Below are 20,231 nucleotides of genomic sequence, written 5' to 3' on the forward strand. Positions count from 1 at the left end.
ATTTTCCAAAAGTAGTTTGCACTGCAGAGTAATATTTTGTCATTTCCCTTTTAAGGCTGCTGTATTCTTTGAAAGCATTGTAACAAAGAATAAAGATTATACAACGTAAGTATTTTTTAGCTTCTGTTCAGCCATTTAAAATGCCTTTTCAAATCTATATCTCTCAGTCTGTCTTCATCATTATTTGTAAAATAGCTTTTGTTCATGTAAAGGAATATAGTCCATGCAGAATATTGGCCTATAACCTCCTGGCTCCCCAGTGTCGGATTTGGGGGGTATCCCAAAGATGTACTGGAGAATCCCTCTTGGGAGTTCCCAGGTAAGGGTTTATGCGACAATTGTCCAGAAGCGCTAACTTCCCCATGACAAAGCAACTTAAATCGTTAACTTTGTATGGTTCTGTCAGTGTTGCACTAAATGTTGCTCTGAAAGAGTTTAGAAGAAATAAAGCATAACTTTAGCATAACTATTTTCAACACCCAGTCTGAACCCCGCAAGGGACACTCATACGTTTCCAAACCCCCAGAGGAATCCCTCCCTCCATCCCAACCCGACCATCATCCTCAAATGCCCAACCCTCCCCAGACATCTGACCCACCAACTCCCGGATGTCCAAACCCTCCACATCCTTTTCACTTCCTTAGACATTTACCGCCTCTCTTGCCTGTTATTTTCAATTGGACCTTTAAACTTCCCTACTTTACTGCAACTAGTGCTATAAAAAAAGGGATTGTGTCCTCTTTCACTCTGCTTCTTTTGGGCTTGACACTGGAGCCAGGGACCGCTACGCTGCTTGAATCGCACTGGCTTGAGTCAGGAAAGCTGGGAGAGACAGTCAGTTAAGAATTTTAGTGCAGCTAAGTGGGTTTGGAGTAGCAATCCAACGCTGACTGCCAGTCCGACAAAGTTATGTTAAAAAGTCATAGCTAGATGGTATTACTGTAACCTGGTCCTGTTTGGAGACGGTAGGTGTTTAGAAATGAATTAATAATACTATTATTTGTTTCAGATTCTCACCAACTGTCCTACAAGGCTTCAGTTGTGGAGCAGTGAAGGACCTGAATTCTGATGAATTTCTTCAGCTTGTTAGATCAATGAAGGGTAAAAGGGCCGTGCTTGATGCAAGTCAGGTGAGATAATTCACAAAAATCACATTGGAGGAATGTTTTCTTCATTTGTAGTTTAATATTGCAAAAATATTTATTTTTTAAAGGCTGTACTTTGTTAGCTGGTCATTCAGATTAGACTAGGTGGTCAAATTAGTTCCAGAATTCTATTTTTACTGGGGGAGGGGGGTCCTGCTCCCATTCTCTCTCCCAAACGTGGAAGAAGGAAGAAATATTGGTCCTGAACTAACGTTAACAAGACTGCGCAGCATTAAGGAGGGGAGGTTGCCATTTCCACTCCTCAGTAAGAGGAAGTCACACCCGCTGACCATCAACTCTAGCAGTCCCAGCAGAACTAGAACTTGGTAATGGGTGCTTTTGCGGCTGTAAGAAGACCCTGGGATTAAGAGGACATGGTCACCAGAGTTAGGTACGTTTGGAGATTTTGGATGAGGAGAGATCAGGTAGTGAGGTAAAGAGGGTGATGGGGTGTGTTTTGGTGGCCTGGCAGGAAATGACAATGGGTGGAGTGGGGGGAGTAAAATTTTGGAGGAGGACAGTGCCCCCAGTGCACACATGGCACTGCATAGAAGAACCATTCCACCTCGCCTTCCTCCTTTCCTGCCTTTTAACCAGTTGGATTGAAAAAACAACTTTCCCAATCCCAACTGCTTTCCCTAGTCAACCATATTATTGCGTAGTATTTGGCTAGTTTGTTTTTTAACTAGCTCAATTGCCCATTAGTTATTTTATTAAAAGTGGTGGGTAATTGATTATTTTGGCACCCAATCGTCTATTGTTTTATGAGGTACAGATTAAGGATGGGAAGAAAGACGTTGGGCTATCTAGCCCTTGTATTTTAATGCTCTCCCCACCCCTGCTGAAAACAGGCCCGGTGGGAGGACAATAAAATCCAGCCCAATGTTTCTCTTTGGAACAATGTTGCAATATTTGTTGTGCAATGAGACTAAATTTCCTGGGGATTCTGCTCATCTCTCACCAAACTACAGCTGGAAATCAAAACAACCGTCAGCTTATGCCAGGTCTTGGCTATTTCTATGGATTTTCTGATAAACACAATTTTATCCACTTCTTGCCAGTAAATTATACCAAGAAGCACTCTTGCTCCTAGGCCTGAAAGCAAAACTGGTGTTTCTGGTATTAGCATGCCAATTAACTGGAGACAAAACAGCCTTTGCAAGGATGTAATAGAGGTTGAAAGTGTGATGATAAGGGAGGAGCCTGAATAAGCCCTCCCCATAACACTGGAGTTTCTGCCATAAATAGGAGGGCAGGTGCTACAGTTGCATCCAAAGTGGCACTTACACCCACTTAACCTGTGCAAATGAAGAGATTTCCCATTGACTCTGATAGGGTCAACAGCAATCAGTAATTTTCGGATCACAACCTGAGAAATTTCAGCAATTGTTTTCATTTTTATGGAACTGCGTCTTCTCTATGATGACGACCGTTGATGGGAAATACCTTCTCAGTCTAGGCTATAGTTGATGCTAAGTACCTCTTTGAACTATTTAACCTATTTTCTATCACTGTCAGGTAGTGTTGGGATCTGGTTGTTCATGATAAAGAAGATTGGCGAGATAGAGGACTTTAAGAAATAAACAATAAAAGAGCATTTCATTTGATTTCATAATATCGCCGTACTGTGAGGCTAGGTATGGTCTGTAATTGAAATGCAAAGTGAACTTGTAAAGTGGGCAGCGCGATAGCATAGTGGGCAGGATAATTGCTTCTCAGTTAGAGGGTCCCAGGTTCGATTCCCAGCTTGGGTCACTGTGCGGAGTCTGCACGTTCTTCCTGTGTGTGCATGGGTTTCCTCCGGGTGCTCCGATTTCCTTCCACAGTCCAAAGATGTGCAGGTTAGGTGGAATTGCCATGCTAAATTGCCCTTAGTGTCCAAAATTGCCCTTAGAGTTGGGTGGGGTTACTGGGATTGGGTGGAGGTGTGGGCTTGGGTAGGGTGAGCTTTCCAAGAGCCGATGCAGACTCGATGGGCCGAATGGCCTCCTTCTGCACTGTAAATTCTATGAACTACTGGTAAACAATTGACTACTTTATTTTCAGACAAGAATGTGAGGAACTACTATTTTCTGCCTTAAAACAATTCCAAAGCATTCAATTATCACAAACAATTGAGATCTAAATAATTCATTTTAAAAATCCCCCCCAGCCCACATTTAGGCCAGAGCCAGTAGGTGATTGGAATTGGCCGCCTGGCACACAGGCCAGGGAAATTTTCATATCTCCTGTACATCACCCAAATGCAGGCTCTCATGGTCTGATAGTTGTGGCTGTGCATGTTTTTAATTTTTCATAATGCTCTATAGAATGTCTCCATTTTGATTTGGAATACATAAGCAGTCTCATCCTGTCTCACAGCATCCACCTCTTCTGATTGGCAGATGGCAGGACACCACTGCAGGCCCCCTAATAGCACCTCCTACTGTCCTGGTTGTCCAACCATTCTTAATTGGATGGGAGGTGACTTCTTACTTGACTGTCTCTGGGATAATCGTGTCTGCCTTCCTGTCACGCCCCCAGGTTCCCAAACCAGAACTGAATCCAGAAGTCAGGATCGCAAACCAACTGGAATTGTTCAGCCCAAAGTTGTTCCCCTGTTGTCCACAAGAAAAGAAGAGGACATACTTGCATTTATATAGAACCATAACACAATCTCTGGAACATCCCAAAGTTTCCAAGTACAGTAATAGGTTGCTTTTAAAATTTCATTTTTCAGTCACCAACCTTGGTTACATGGTAACAATGTATGTGCAGCAAAGTGACCAGGTGATTAGTTTTTGGCAATGTTGATGGTGCCATGATCATTTTGCAGGGCTTGTTGGCTTTGTACTGGTTATTTTTTAATCATAAATTTATCATCTCTCTTTTCAGCTCAGTTGTATGTCATACAGACTAACCTCTACTGGAACACCATCAACCATAGATACGTTCCCTGAGGATCTTCTGTTGTTTTTCAAGTAAGTTTTTCCATATGGGTTTGAGATTTCCTTGAAAGCACTCTTGTCCTGGTGGTACAGTGGTTAGCACTGCTGGCTCAAGGCACCAAGGACCTGGGTTCAATCCCGACCCTAAGTTTGCACATACTGCGCATGTCTGCGTGGGTCTCACCCCCACAACCCAAAGATACACAGGGTAGGTGGATTGGCCATGCTAAATTACCCCTTAATTGGGGAAAAAGAATTGGGTACTTTAAATTTATTTTAAAAAAGGAAATATTTTTGTCCGCCACTGTACCTTTGCTGAAGTATGGCAGAAATCTTGTTTGCACTATAACTCAGGCAGTTATGCAGGAGCACCCCTGAGAAATTGCCGATCACATTTTTCTTAATTGTCTCATTTACGTGGAACTTCCGGTGATGGCCAAGGAGTGAGTGGTTGCACACAGGGCAGCTCCTGCTTGAAGGTATGAGTTTGAGCTCTTTTTACTCAAAAGTGGGATAGTTTCGACAGGAAAGTGTAGCTGAGACTTCCAGTGGTGGCCATGGAGTGAGTGGTCATACACAGGGCAGCTCCAGTGCAAAGGCGTTGATTTGAGCTCCTATTACCCGATAACAGGGGCGTTTTGACAGGAAAGTGTAGCTGAAGGTGTGGAGAAGAAGTTCCCCCCCGGGAGTGGCACGTCTGTTGCTAACAGACCTGGCAGAAGGTGGTTAAAGACCTGGCCAAGGAACTGGATGAGACCTGTGGTGCAGCAACAATTGGAAAGATGGCAGAGGGGGGAGGGTTGTCGCATGCTAGAAAAACCCAGATGGTGCAGTTGATGGTTGGTGCAGTTCAACAGAGAGGAGTTCCGCCAGCAATGAAAGGAGATGCAGGAAGACCGATCGAAGCCAATCGAGGAACGGTAGCACCCTTGAAAGGCTCAATGGAGAGAGTCAAGAAGTGTTTGGAGGCACAGGGGTCGCAGATCCAGGAGATGGAGAGCGTGATGTCCGACCACAGTGATTGGGTTGTAGCATTGGAGGCGGAGGTGGTGTACCTAGGACACCTTTGCAAGTCGCTAAGGGCAAAGATAGAGGAGCAGGGGAACAGACCCTGAAAGCAGAAGTTGCGTATCATTGGCCTGCCTGAAGATGTGGAAGGCACTAGTGCTATGAGATATGTCTCAAGGATTCTGGCGGGGCTGGTGGCAGAGGGGGTGCTCGACAAGGCCCAAGAGGTGGATAGAGAGCACAGGGCAGAAGCCAAAGGCAGGGGAGCCACCGCGGGCAGTGATTGTGAAGCTCCACATGTTTGTGGAGAAGGAGAATATCCTGCCCGGGTGGGCCAGGGAAAATCGGTACTGCAAGTGGGAGGGGAACAGTGTCCGAATCTATCAGGACATTGGAGTGTAGCTGGCATCAAGCCGTGCCGGATTCAACAGAGCCAAAGCAGCTCTTTATAGAAGGCAGATCAAGTTTAGGGTGCTGTACCTGTATAACTGTGGGTGTCTTGAAGACCGGGAGTACTATTTTGAAACCCCAGAGGAGGCCAATTACTTTATTAGTGACCATAAACTGGGGGAGAACTGAACATTGGTGGGAGACGGAGGAGGAGGTAGTTCCGGTAGTGTGGGGGCTGTTGGGCTGGGCCATTGGGTGGGGAAGAGTTTCTTTTCGGGTGGGCCAATTTTATTGTTGTGATTGTTCTTCAAGGGACAATACATTTGTCAGCAGGCAACAGCCGCCCCCACCCCCCCGACACACACACACACACACACCCGCCACCTGTGGTGGTGTTTATTTTTTGGAGGAGGTGGTTATAGGGGGGGATGTGACGTGGCAGTGTTGGAGCAGGCCTGTGGTCATGAATGGAGAAGGGGGCCATCTTGGATGGGCCCTGTTTAGAGTGAAATTAAAGGAGGCATAATCGGTAGGGGACGATGGCGGACAGTAGAGGGGAGTGGAGGCACAAGCCTCTGATAAGGTTTGTATCATGGAATGTACGGGGGCTGAATGGGTTGGTGAAGAGGCTTCGGGTCTTTGCGCACTTGAGGAGCTTGAAGGCGGGTGGTTGACCTGCAGGAGATGCACCTCCAGGTGAAGGATCAGGTTAGATTAAGAAATGAATAGGTGGGTCAGGTATTTCACTCGGGGCTCGATTCAAAGTTGTGGGGGTGTGACCATTTAGCACAGGGCTAAATCGTTGGCTTTGAAAGCAGACCAAGCAGGCCAGCAGCACGGTTCAATTCCTGTAACAGCCTCCCCGAACAGGCGCCGGAATGTGGCGACTAGGGGCTTTTCACAGTAACTTCATTGAAGCCTACTCGTGACAATAAGCAATTTTCATTTCATTTCATTTCATCCAGTTGGGCAAAAAGCTGGAGTTTGTAGGTGCCAAGGAAGAGCGGGATCCAGGGGGGAGATACATGATAGTGAGCGCAATGTTGGAGGGGACACAGGTGGTGCTCGTGAATGTCTGTGCACCAAAGTGGATGACGTGGGGTTTGTGAGGGAGTTGATGGAAATGATTACAGACCTGGACATGCACCAGTTAATCACGGGAGGGGACTTTAACTGTGTTCTGGAACCGAGGGTGGGCAGGTCAAGCCCCAAGTCAATGGGAAGGTCAAGGGTGGCAAAGGAGGTGGGAGGGTTGATGGAATGGATGAGTATAGTGGACCCGTGGAGGTTTAGGAACCTGGGGGAGAGGGAGTATTCCTTCTCGCACATACATTCTGAATTCTCCCTCTTTGTACCCGAACAATCACCGGAGTGTAGTGACTAGGGGCTTTTCACAGGAACTTCATTGCAGTGTTAATGTAAACCTACTTGTGACAATAAAGATCATTATTATTAGTGTACAAGTATACTTGAGTATACTCCAGAATCGATTTTTTTTGTGGCGAGCCGAGAGGTGGTGGTGGGGTGGAGTATGCGGGAATCATAATTTCAGACCAAGCATCGCATTGGCTGGAGGCTCGACTTAGCTCGAGGCAGGAACACAGGCCAGGATGGAGGTTAGACTCGGGGCTTTTAGCGAACAGGGGGCTCTATAATAAGGTACAGTCGGTGATTAAGGATTACGTGGAGCTGAGCCAAAATGGGGAGATATTGGCGGCCAGATTCTGGGAGGCATTGAAGGCGATGGTTCGGGTGGAGATGATCTCATTCAAGGCGCACAGAGATAGGAGGAGGAGAGAGGAATATGGACGCTTGTTGGACGAGATAGCTGAGGTGGACAATAAGTATTCGAGATCTCCCACCAAGGAGGTGTTGGCAGAATGAAAAAGGTACATGGGCAGTTCGACAGGCTGACGACTGGAAAGGCGGTGGGGAGCTATGGATGGCGATGGGTGTTCAATATGAATATGGAGAGAAGGCAAGCCACATGCTGGCCCACTAGCTATGGAGGAGGCGCATCTAGGGACATTTTAGGGGTGCAGACATTTTATTGTCACAGGGAAGGGAGAGGTAGTGTCGGAGCCGGGGAGGATTAATGGAGCATTTAGGGAGTATTATGAGAGGCTGAACTGGGTGCTGAAGAAGGAGAGGTGCGGCAATTTTTGGATGAGCTGGAGATCCTGAGTCTGGATGGGGGTGAGGGAGTTTATTGGTAACATAAGAGGGATGAAGTTTGGAAAGGCACCGGGGCCGGAAGGTACCCAGCTGAGTTCTGTAAGGAGTTTGCAACGGAGTTGGCACCGTATTTGCTGGGGATGTTTAGTGAGGCACTGGATTCAGGGGAGCTACCAGACACACGCATCGATTCCACTACTCCTGAAGAAGGGGAAGGACCTGTTAGAGTGTGGGTCATATAGGCCCATTTCACTGCTAAACAGGATGTGAAAGTGCTGGCTAAGTTAGTGGTGGGGAGGATGGAGGGGTGTGTTCCAGGGGTGGTCGCTGAGGACCAAATGGACTTTGTAAAGGGCAGGCAGCTCTCCAGTAACATCAGGATGCTGTTAAACGGGATTATGGCCCCGTCAGAGGGGTGGGCACTGGAGGTAATGGTTTCTATGGATGCGGAGAAGGCTTTTGGTCATGTGGACTGGAGGCACCTGTTTGAGATTCTGGGAAAGTTCGGGTTTCGGCCGAAGTTTGTGCAGTCTGTTGTATGAGGCACCGGTGGCGAGCGTACTGACAAATGAGATGAGCTCACAGAGTGTTGGGTTGCACAGGGGAACGAGGCGGGGGTGTCTGCTGTCGTCGCTGTTGTTCGCGCTGGCGATAGAGCCCTTGGCAATGGGGGTCAGTGGAGTGGCAGGGCATTGTGAGGGGGATTAGGGAACACTGGCGACCTGTTGCTGTTCATGTCGGACCGGCTGGAGGGTATGAGGAGAATTATGGGTATACTGGAGAGGTTCAGGACCTTCTTGGGATAAAAGTTGAATGTCGGAAAGAGTGAGGTGTTTCTGGTGAATCGGGCAGGTCAGGGAGCCAATCTGGGAGCATTGCTATTTAGGGTAGCTCGGGACAGGTTCAGGTATTTGGGGGTCCAAGTGAAGGGGGAGTGGGCAACAGTGCACAAGTGGATTCTGACAACGTTGGTGGAGGATATTTGGGGGAATTTTAGGAGGTGGGATACGCTGCACTTGACACTGGCGAGGAGGATCCAGGCGGTTAAGATGAACATGCTGCCGAGGTTCCTGTTTGTATTCTAGACCCTCACGATCTTTATCCTTAAAGCCTTTTTCCGGAAATTGAACGCAGCAATCTCAGACCTTATATGGGTGGGGAAGGACCAAGCGTAAAGGGGGCCCTATTACAGAGGCAGAGGCGGAAAGGGGGGCTGTCACTACCAAACCTGCTGCATTACTATTGGGTGTCAAACATGAAGAGGGTGAGACGGTGGTGGGAGGCGGAGGGGTTAGAGTAGGTTAGGATGGAGGAGGGGTCCGGTAGAGGATCAAGCCTGAGGGCCATGGTGAAGTCATCGCTTCCGCTGACGCTAGGGAGGTACATGGTGAATCCGGTGGTGCAGTTAACGATTAGGGTGTGGAACCAGTTGAGGAGACACTTTAGGATGGAGGGGATGTCGGTGCTGACACCATTTTACGGGAACCACAGTTTTAAGCTGGTGGAGACGAATGCGTGTATAGGAAATGGAGGAAGGCAGGACTGGTGAGGGCAAGAAATTTGTATTTGAAAGAGATGTTTGCAGGTCTGGAAGAGCTGCGAGAGAGGGTGGAGCTGCTGAAGGGAAGTGAACTCAGGTATATGCAAGTGAGGGCCTTTGCTTGGAATGAATGAGAAGGTTTCCCAAGCTGTCGGAGTATACCCTGCTGGAGTGTATGCTGCTCCCGGATGTGGAGGGGGAGGACAGGATTGGAGATATATGTGGTTGGCTAGGGAAAGATGGGGGAGCGCAGGTGGTGAGGATCAAGAATCAATGGGAGGAGGAGTTGGGATGGAGATAGGGTGTGGAGTGAGGTGATGTATAGGGTAAATGCAACATCCTTGTGTGCGAGGATGAGCTTGATTCAATTCAAAGTGGTGCACAGGGTGTATATGACCCGGGCGAGGATGAATGGGTTCTTCCAGGGGGCAGTAGATGAGAGTGCGAAGTGTGGGCGAGGGCCAGCGAACCACGTGCACATGTTTTGGGACTGTGAGAAGTTGGAGAGATACTGGGAGACGGTATTTGGGACATTATCGAAGATTGTGGGGTAGAGGTCAGGCCGGACCTAATGGTGGCGATCTTTGGGGTACCAGAAATGCCGTACCTGATAGAGGGAGGACGGCCGATGTCGTGGCCTTCGCGTCTTTAATTACCTGATGAAGGACATTGTTGGATTGGCGGTCAGCAATTCTGCTGGGATGGCGGCCTGGCTGGGGAACTTTTACAACTTCCTTCGGTTGGAAAAGTTCAAGTTCAAGTTGAGAGGATCAGCGGAGGGTTTTGAGACATGATGGACAATGTTTGAGGAATTGTTTGTCAGAGGGGCAGAGGGGGGAGGGGTAAAAAGGGGGAAAAAGTGTACAAGCTGTGAACATGGGATATTGATAATTTGTGTTTTTGTATTTTTGAATATGTTTGGAATAAATAATTTTTTCAAGTGTCTTATTTATGTAAACCTAATAATAAATTTCTCTGAGGTGTGCCATATTTCTTTGATCCTTTGGCATTATCATCAAAGAAAAAACATGAGTACACCAGCTATGCAAAAGTGCAGTAGTTTATTTATTAGAAGCCTCAACGTGTGGATTCTGACCTGATAATTATATATTGATGCTAGGCAAATCCCAAAACTTGATTGTGTTTCTGTGACCCATCATGGTACTTGTTGGGCAACTTGCATTAATGTAGGCCGTTCCTGTATTCCAATGCCCTGTCACGTCTGTTACTCTTATCTCTCTGCATCCACCCAATCAAATCTTGTCACTTGTAGTGTCCATTTAACTACTGCCACTCTGACCACCCAGTCACCTGCTAGGGCCCCATTGGAGGAACCCTTGGACCAATCCAATCTCTTGGTTGTCTGATTAATGGTGGAGTGAATGCTGTGTGTTGCAGGGAGACATACTGAAAAACAAAAATGGAAAGCTTTTTGTTTTTCTCCAAATTTGTTTCAAATAACTATTTTTACTCCTGCTACTGATGGTGGGCCAAGGTAATGTTTCGCCCCTGTTAGTCTGTAAACAATGTATCTTAAAAACTAATAGATGGATTTTAATGTAACCTCAATGGGTATGCCCCAAGGAAGGACTTCTTAGTATTTGGCGAAGGTGACCATCCAGATCCTGGAAATTTTTGAACGATCTGTTAACATTGAAGGTAGGATAAATGGACTGTTGAAGGTTGTTTCATTTAAAATGTTGTAGGTTGTTTTAGAATGTTGTGGATTGACTCAGCTGCAATGTTGGAATTTGTCACAGCTGTCAAAATGTGAGCAGAGTTTTCAGAATACGTTGTTGGATATGGATTGGTGTGAAGTCTCTGCAGTGAGATAGAAGCTCTTAATGCAACAATTTACTTTTCAGCTTTCTAGTTACAGAACTGCAACCAGGCAGAGAAAAGGAAGAGCTGTGTAATTGTAATAACATTAAGCTATCACAGAGTGGTGAAGCTATGCACTCTATTGAGTATCTGCTTCACTTATGTATATTGTTCCCAATGGGTCAGATAAATGCGGTCAGAACAAATGTACCAGACTTATTTTGTGCATAAACTTTCAGCGATCCGCAATTCCTGTGGCAGAGTGCAAAAAGTGCCTGCATGGATTGAAATATACAGAAAATATAAATCTGTGCAGCATTTATCTCAGGAAACCTGATCAAATGGCAGATGGTGCTGAAATGTCAATTGTATACTAAACTTTTAGCCATACCCTGAAGTTTTGTCAACATTGACCTTTTAAAATAATGATCCAATTATCAAATGAATATTTTCAGCCACGGAAACCATGTTCAAAGGGAGGTGGATCAGAGAATTGCTGCAAGAGTGTTGTAGCTTTATCTCCGAACTGCCCTTCATTAAGTAGATGTCCTTTCATATGTACAATCTACACAGCATGTAAGTTTTTGACATCTTCAAGAGGTCTGAGTTGAGTTCTCTTCAGTAGTACTTAAATTCCCAGTTCCTTTTTTATTTTTAATTGTAGCTTGAAGGCTTGTAGTTGGTGCTTATCAAGCCCTCATAATGTTGAGTCACTTTCAGGAATTCTGTTTTTCAAGTTTTCATCATCTAGTTAAGAGGGAGCAGTTTCTTCAATGTTGGGTGAGGTGCCTCCAAGAGACACTTATAGTTCATGTTCCTGGCTTTTATTTTATTATGCTATTTTCTTGTGCTTGAATTCTCACAGCTTGAATTGTTTTTATTGTTCCTATTACTACTGATATGGTCTTCTTTTATATTATCTGAAAAGATTGGAAATAGAATAAAAAAAATTATTTTACTCTTGTATTTAGCCCTGTTGTTTTAATGTTCTTTTTTTAAATTTAGAGTATTTTTGTTCCAGCTAAGGGGCAATTTAGCGTGGCCAATCCACCTACCTTGCACATTTTGGGTTGTGAGGGTGAGACCCATGCAGACATAGGGAGAATGTGCAATCCCCACACGGATAGTGACACAGATCGGGATCGTACCCGGGTCCGCGGCGCCGTGAGGCAACGATGTTAACCACTGCGACACCGTGCCGCCCCTCTGTTGTTTTGATCTTAATCACTAAATTTAAAATAAAGTTAGACCATAAATAGATGAACATTAAAATATCAACTTTTGCCTATTTCAGTTCTAACAAATTCAGGAGATCTCCGAATTGCAAGGCATTCTTCAAAGCTGTTGGAAAATCAAACCTTAATATTTTACAAAAAGGATCTAAAAGACGAAAAAAGCTGTTGAATGATGCCTTTACTTGCTTGGTAAGGATAATTTGCTTAATGGGCGCAGATTAAACACACATAATATTTTGTTAACATGTATATTGCCACATACAGAGTTACGCTATCTTTAACTGTGTGAAAATGAAATATTTTACTGTTAAAATTTGTTCCTTCATTTTAAATTGCAGGGAATTACTGGTGGAAGTCTAACAAAGGAGAGTGTTACAGTACTGGGCGGTTTGACCTGTGACCTTGAGGGATCCATTATCTCAAACTGTGATATTTCTATTTTGGATCAATTGAGGAATTGCATCTCATACTCAGAAGATCAAATGGCAGCAATTGAACCTCTACTATACAACAGAACCAACAAATTTGGGTAAGTTTGAAAATATTAATTTCTAATTAATATGCTAATTTTAACAGGAGTTGCATACTTCTCTATTTCACACTATGTGAACTTGATGAGGAGAATATAGATCAATTAGATAAAGACCCCAAAGAAATATTTGAATAAATAAATAGTGATGCTTTGAGCTCCGTGTTGTAATTTTCAAAGGGACCCTCGTACTGTGCAGATGGAAAGGTTGGTCTATACCAAGTTTCCAAGAGAAATTAAGAGAAGTTTCCAAGAATTCTGGAGTTAACGGAACAGAGGAAACTGGGAACCAGAAAAGATTACTATTCAGTAAAGTCACAAAGGCATTAGATCATGAAAGGCCAGAAAGATATCTGCAACAGTGCTAAGATTTGTGAGAAATTACTACAGTTTGAGAGACATTATTTGAAATTATGATGGAAATCGGTGGCTGGTTCTCAGAGTTTGTGTAAATGCCTTTAAGACAAAGGAAACTTAAAGGGAGAGGTGTAAATCCTACAAGTAAAGGCTTAATGGAAGCAGCAAAGGGACTGCATAATTTAAAAGAATGTGTGACTTTTGAAAGCAGAATTCAAATCACTCATGTGGAAGCTGGAGTTCAGTCAGACAAGGTGGCTTGTGGTATGAGAATTATCTGGGGAGATTTTGAGAAGAAATCTATGGACATTCTCTTGACTTCAGAGAGGAGTGTGTCTTACCACCATCATCTGATGTTCTTAAAAGGGACGTTGTGTGTTAAGGAGACTAGTGGAGCTTAAGATATACATTGCAATCCGTGTTAATCTTAAAATAATTGTTCAGCTAAGTGGGGTATAAAGGAATATTGTCGATTATCCAAATTTTTCATGTTTAATAAAAAACATTTCTAATTTCTAAAACTAATTAGCGGTCCTGTGACTCTGTTCCTCCGTGTTTTATTTTTAAAAAGTAAAATTTACGGTCTCTTGAGCCACGGTTCCATTCTGGGACCCTCCTATCCAGTTATAACACCAAGTGGAATTGTAACACAGCCTAAAGTTGTTGAACTCAATGTTGAGTCCAGAAGGATGTACCGTGCCTAATTGAAAAATGAGGTGGTGTTCCTCCTATTTGCATTGGATTTCACTGGAACATTGAAGCAGGCCAAGGACAGACATGTAGGCATGAGAGCAAGATGGCGAGTTGAAAAGACAAGTGACAGGAAGGTTGGGGTGATGCTTGCGGACTGAGTGGAGGCTGTTCTGCAAAATGGCCACCCAGTCTGAGTTTAGTCTCCCCAATGTAGAGGAGACCTCAAGAATTCATTTAATAACTTGAAGAGTTTTTGTTTTCCTATAGTTTGCCTAGAACATGGACGTCCCGTACAGTCAGTGAACTCAGAAATCTTCCTTTGGCTTTGTCTTCGATATGGAAAGATGTGAACCAGGTATAACTTTAATGATTAATACCGATTCAAGCAAAGTTAACTATTTGGGGCTATTATCGCTCCTTTTACAGACCTCAATTGGCTTCATAATGTTAACTATCAATTTTTAAAAACACTGGAAAATACTCCAGATCCCACCTCATGATATGTATCACGACTATTAAATCAGAGCATTAAACATCAGAGCATATTGTGTCCATTCTAAATGTAAGAATACAGTCTAGGCATGGTTTTATGAGGTGCAGATTTGCCGAGAATCTGCACCAACCTCTTGAATTAATAGGCTGGGATCCTGAGGATAAAAAACCTATATTTGTGGAGTTTAGACGGTTGTAGGAGTTGCCAGAAGTTGCTAACTGGAGGGAAATACCAACCATCTACGGGACTGCACTTCAGATTTTACCCCAGGTTTATCTCCTTAGCAATTAACCCCGATGTTATTGTTGTTAATGTTGAAAGTCACCAACCAATACATCACATTGTGAAGGATCTTGTCCTCCCAGATGTACTATTCCCTCATCCTCTCACGGCAACAAGCCTTCCATCTCCGATTGTTGTTCTTGTTTCTCTTCCTGCACTTAGTTGTACGGAAGGTAGATTTTTGTTTGTCCACATAGCGATATTTTCTTCCTGGAGCAGCCTGTTTCTCTCGAGACTTATTGCTTAAGGGGCACCACTCCGCATTAGGCATGGCTACCATGGCTGATGAGGCATCTCTCCTGCTCTTATCGCCTGTCATTGTTGTATTGGAAGGATTTTACAGGTTAGTACTCAATCTGTGTGGCCGCGATATGAACACACCTTCCTTGGCCATCAAATTCTGGGACCGGACTCCAATCCAGAGTTTCTGGCTCAGAGGCAGGGATGCTACCCACTGCGCTACAAGATCCCCCACCTCTGGTGCCCACCGGCAAAATCCAGCCTTGCCATGGATAGATTCAAACAAACATGTTGAACAGATTGAAACAAACATGTTGGACTTTAACCTGGTGTTGTAAGACTTCTTACTGTGCTCACCCCAGTCCAACGCCGGCATCTCCACATCATGGATAGATTCGCCACCTTAGCAAATTAATTTAAGTCAAATCAAAACCCATCATAAGCCCACCATCTCATCAATTTAACCTCCCAGTAAAACCCACACATCCATAATAAACCACTTCAGTAAAATCCCACACAGCACAGCCCCCTTTCCTCTAAAACTCCAGCAACCCACAGAGTTATTGTCCCAGCACTGCAGGTCGAGCAGAGACTGCCCTGATATAAAGAGTGGCTGGGGGAGCCTTCATTGATTCACCAGAGGTCACATTTTATTGCCTAGTTTTTAGCATTGAGTGATGGGCTAATTGGGGATAACTAGTGTCAGAAAGAGGAGTCATTACTTTGGCGAGATATATATACAGTGCACATCCATGTCTAGCTCTTGGGGAAATTTTGTTTTGGTGAGGAGTTATTTTTGGGAGATTTAGTGCTATGATTTTGTTGTTTGGGAGGATTGATTGCTGTGGTGAGGGATTTATTTGGTTGGTTGTTACATTGGTGGGCTTTATTTGGTGGAATTTAGTGCTGTGATCTGGCGGGTGACTTTTGAGAGGATTTAAGATTATGGTGAGAGATTTATGGAGGAAAATTGAATTAATCCACTTTAGATGAAGCTGCATTAAAGATCAAGTTAAGAATGAAATATAATTGGTATTCATAATGATTAATTCTAGCAGTGGATGTGCACTGTATATAAGCCCATATATCCCTTGCTCCCCAGTGTCGGATTTTGGGAATACCCAAATATGTACTGGGTAATCCCTCTCAGAAGTTCCCAGGTAAGGGTTTACATGATAATTGTCCAGAAGTGGTAACTTTTTCTGGACAATTACACTGCACTGGGAACCACCCAAGAAAGTGATTTAAATTGATAACTTCCGATAGTTCTGCCACATATCCGACATCCCACAATTCCGACCTCCGATCCCCCCCCCCCCCTCGACCTCCAAACCCCTCAACCTCTGAACCCTTTGACTTTGAATCACACTTCAACCTCAAATCCCCCATGACCTCTGATGCTTCCGACCTCCGGTCACCCCTCGATCTCCGATCACTCCTCGACTTACGATCCCCCCTTGACATCCGACCCCCGCACGACCTTTGATTCCATCTCTACCTCCGATTCCCCCCCCCCCCGACCTCCGATGCCCCAGCACCTACAATCCCCTCCCTGACCTCCGATCCTCCCTTGATGTCTGATGCCACCAGCAGAACATCCGATCCCCCTCGAGCCCAACCCCCTCCCATAACTTCCAATCTCCCCTCGACCTCCAACCGACCTCCGATTCCCCCCTGCGACCTCATCTCCTCTGATCGCCCCCTCGATTCCCGATTCATCCTCGACTTCCAATCCTCCTTTGACCTCCGAACCTCCCGCAACGTCCGATCCCCCCATGACGTCCGATCCCTGCCTGGACCTCCTATCCCTCCTGCGAACTCCGATCCCTCTGTAACCTCTGATCCCCTCCTCGACCACCGATTCACCCCTTAACCTCCGATCCCCCCTTGACCTCCAATCCCCCCTTGACCTTCGCTCCCCCGGCGATCCCGGATAGTAGCCAGCTATCTCCAATCTGCCACGGCCACCTCCGATCCCCACCGCGACCTCCAAACTGCCCCGCCACCTCCGACCTCCCCCGCCACCTCCGATCTCCCCCGCCACCTCCGATCTCCCCCGCCACCTCCGATCTCCCCCGCCACCTCCGATCTCCCCCGCCACCTCCGATCTGCCCCGCCACCTCCGATCTCCCCGCCACCTCCGATCTGCCCCGCCACCTCCGATCTTCCCGCCACCTCCGATCTGCCCCGCCACCTCCGATCTGCCCCGCCACCTCCGATCTGCCCCGCCACCTCCGATCTGGCCCGCCACCTCCGATCTGGCCCGCCACCTCCGATCTGCCCCGCCACCTCCGATCTGCCCCGCCACCTCCGATCTGCCCCGCCACCTCCGATCTGCCCCCCCACCTCCGATCTGCCCCGCCACCTCCGATCTGCCCCGCCACCTCCGATCTGCCCCGCCACCTCCGATCTGCCCCGCCACCTCCGATCTGCCCCGCCACCTCCGATCTGCCCCGCCACCTCCGATCTGCCCCGCCACCTCTGATTCCCCCCCGCGACATCCGTTCTCCCCACGATCCCCGATTCTCCACCAACCCCTGATTCATTCTCGACCTCCAATCCTCTGTCGACCTCTGATCAACCCTCGATTCATCCTTGACTTCCGATCCCACCATCGACATCTAATCCCCTTGACCTACGATCCCCTTGACCTCTGATCCCTTCGACCTCCGATCCCCTCGACCTCCGATACTCTTGAGGGTTCTACCATTCACTGTATATTCCCTACCTGTATTAGACCTTCCAAAATGCATCACCTCTCAATTGTCCAAATTAAACTCCATCTGCCATCTCGCCGCACAAGTCTCCAAAAGATCTAAATCCTGGTGTACCCTCTGACAGTCCTCATCGCTATCCGCAATTCCACCAACCTTTGTGTCGTCTGCAAACTTACTAATCAGACCAGTTACATTTTCCTCCAAATCATTTATATATACTACGAACGGCAAAGGTCCCAGCACTGATCCCTGCGGAACACCACTAGTCACAGCCCTCCAAATAGAAAAGCACCCTTCCATTGCTACTCTTTGCCTTCTATGACCTAGCCAGTTGTGTATCCATCTTGCCAGCTCACCTCTGATCCCGTGTGACTTCACCTTTTGTACCTGTCTGCCATGAGGGACCTTGTTAAAGGCCTTACTGAAGTCCATATAGACAACATCCACTGCCCTACCTGTATCAATCATCTTTGTGACCTCCTCGAAAAACTCTATCAAGCTTGTGAGACACGACCTCCCCTTCACAAAACCGTGCTGCCTCTCGCTAATACGACCCCTTGCTTCCAAATGGGAGTAGATACTGTCTCGAAGAATTCTCTCCAGTAATTTCCCTACCACTGATGTAAGGCTTACCAGCCTGTAGTTCTCTGGATTATCCTTGCTACCCTTCTTAAACAAAGGAACAACATTGACTATTCTCCAGTCCTGCAGGACATCACCTGAAGACAGTGAGGATCCAAAGATTTTTGTCAAGGCCTCAGCAATTTCCTCTCTTGCCTCCTTCAGTATTCTCGGGTAGATCCCATCAGGCCCTGGGGACATATCCACCTTAATATTTTTCAAGACGCCTAACACCTCATCTTTTTGGATCTCAATGTGACCCAGGCTATCTACACACCCTATGCCAGACTCAACATCCACCAATTCCTTCTCTTTGGTGAATACTGATGCAAAGTATTCATTTGGTACCTCGCCCATTTCCTCTGGCTCCACACATAGATTCCCTCCCCTGTCCTTCAGTGGGCCAACCCTTTCCCTGGCTACCCTCGTGCTTTTTATGTACGTGTAAAAAGCCTTGGGATTTTCATTAACCCTATTTGCCAATGACTTTTCGTGACCCCTTTTAGCCCTCCTGACTCCTTGCTTACGTTCCTTCCTACTTTCCTTATATTCCACACTGGCTTTGTCTGTTCCCAGCCTTCTAGCCCTGACAAATGCCTCCTTTTTCTTTTTGACCAGGCCTACAATATCCCTCGTTATCCAAGGATCGTGAAATTAGCCATATTTATCCTTCTTCCTCACAGGAACATGCCAGACCTGAATTCCTTTCAACTGACATTTGAAAGCCTCCCACGTGTCGATGTTGATTTACCCTCAAACCCTCAAGGTTCCCCCCCAACCTACATTTTCCCCCCGATCTACAATCCCTCCCCCCCCCCCCCCCCCCCCAACCTATGATCCCCCCGACCTACGTTCCCCCATGTGTTTCTTTGTGAAGCGTATTTGTCAAATTCTGGTTGCTCTCACAGGGAATCCATAGTTTTTGACTCCAAAGCGCAGGATTTTCCGGTTGCAGCCACGCTGAGACTAGAAATTCTCACCTGCGGTCAATGGACCTTTGAATGGTGAATCAGATTTCCCATCCTGCTCCCGACTAATCCCACAGCGGGCAGGACCAGAAAATATACCTGAGGCACTCTCAATTACGACACGAAAGTTAGGTCAGTAATCAAAGGCTTTAATAAGCAGTGAACAATGGCAGCCTCCATGAGAAGTGTGCTCGCAAAATGGAGTCTCATCTTAAGTACTGTTTCCCAGGGGGCGTAGCCAGAGGCGGAGTCCCCCAGGGTTCCAAGCCTCTTAAAGGGGCAATGTATTCCGATCATCACAAGCCTCTTAAAGGGGCAAGGTATTCCGATCATCACATTCACCCCCTGTTTAAAAAAAAACATAGTCCGTCGGGAATGAAGTGTTTTTAAATTATAAGTTCAGTCTTTGTGGTGGTCTGATAGTCCGTGCTGACTTTCGCCGCTCCGGTGGTGGCGCCGTGGATGCGGTCGGTTCCGATGGTGGTCTATCCGGGAGCACGGTTGACTGAAGCTTTGTCCGCCTTGGAGAGGGGGGGGTATCAGGAGTGATTAGGGTGGTCGGTGTCGGCTGGGGGGCAGGGGGCGCTATGGAGGGGGCGCTGTCGAAGTCAGCGTTCAGTGTAGGGCCGGGAGCGTCGGTAGAAGGGGGGGGGGGGTCGGTGGGAGGATCGGTGGAGTCGGTGGGAGAGCCAGCGGGTGCCAGGTCTCGCAGGGAGACAGTATCCTACCTGCCATCGGGGTGCTCGACGTAGGCATAACGAGGGTTTGCGTGCAGCAGGTGGACCCTCTCGACTATTGCATCCATTTTATGGCTCCTCACATGCCTCCGGAGTAGGACTGGACCCGGAGTCGTCAGCCAGGGTGGAAGCGAGACTCCAGAGGTGGACTTCCTGGGGAAGACAAACAAACGATTGTGAGGGGTCTCGTTCGTGGCCGTACAGAGGAGCGACCTAATGGAATGTAGGGCATCGGGTAGGACCTCCTGCCAGCGGGCGATAGGGAGACTCCTTGACCGTAGGGCTAGGAGGACAGCCTTCCAAACTGTCGCGTTCTCCCTCTCCACTTGCCCGTTTCCCCGCGGGTTATAGCT

The 20,231-nt window shown here is 46.7% G+C and overlaps 1 protein-coding gene across 1 annotated transcript in view; it reads left to right on the plus strand.

The window, feature by feature from the left end:
• The window catches only part of LOC119978154, a 512,568-nt gene that overhangs the window by 381,645 nt on the left and 110,692 nt on the right, over nt 1–20,231 (plus strand). The window contains exons 129-134 of the mRNA XM_038819593.1: nt 56–105; nt 1,010–1,130; nt 4,020–4,105; nt 12,301–12,430; nt 12,580–12,770; nt 14,088–14,175. Coding sequence (XP_038675521.1) covers nt 56–105; nt 1,010–1,130; nt 4,020–4,105; nt 12,301–12,430; nt 12,580–12,770; nt 14,088–14,175 — 666 coding nt within the window. The remainder of the gene's footprint in view (nt 1–55; nt 106–1,009; nt 1,131–4,019; nt 4,106–12,300; nt 12,431–12,579; nt 12,771–14,087; nt 14,176–20,231) is intronic.

This window comes from Scyliorhinus canicula, chromosome 15 (genome assembly GCF_902713615.1).
Source record: "Scyliorhinus canicula chromosome 15, sScyCan1.1, whole genome shotgun sequence".
In the NCBI taxonomy this organism is placed as follows: domain Eukaryota; kingdom Metazoa; phylum Chordata; class Chondrichthyes; order Carcharhiniformes; family Scyliorhinidae; genus Scyliorhinus; species Scyliorhinus canicula.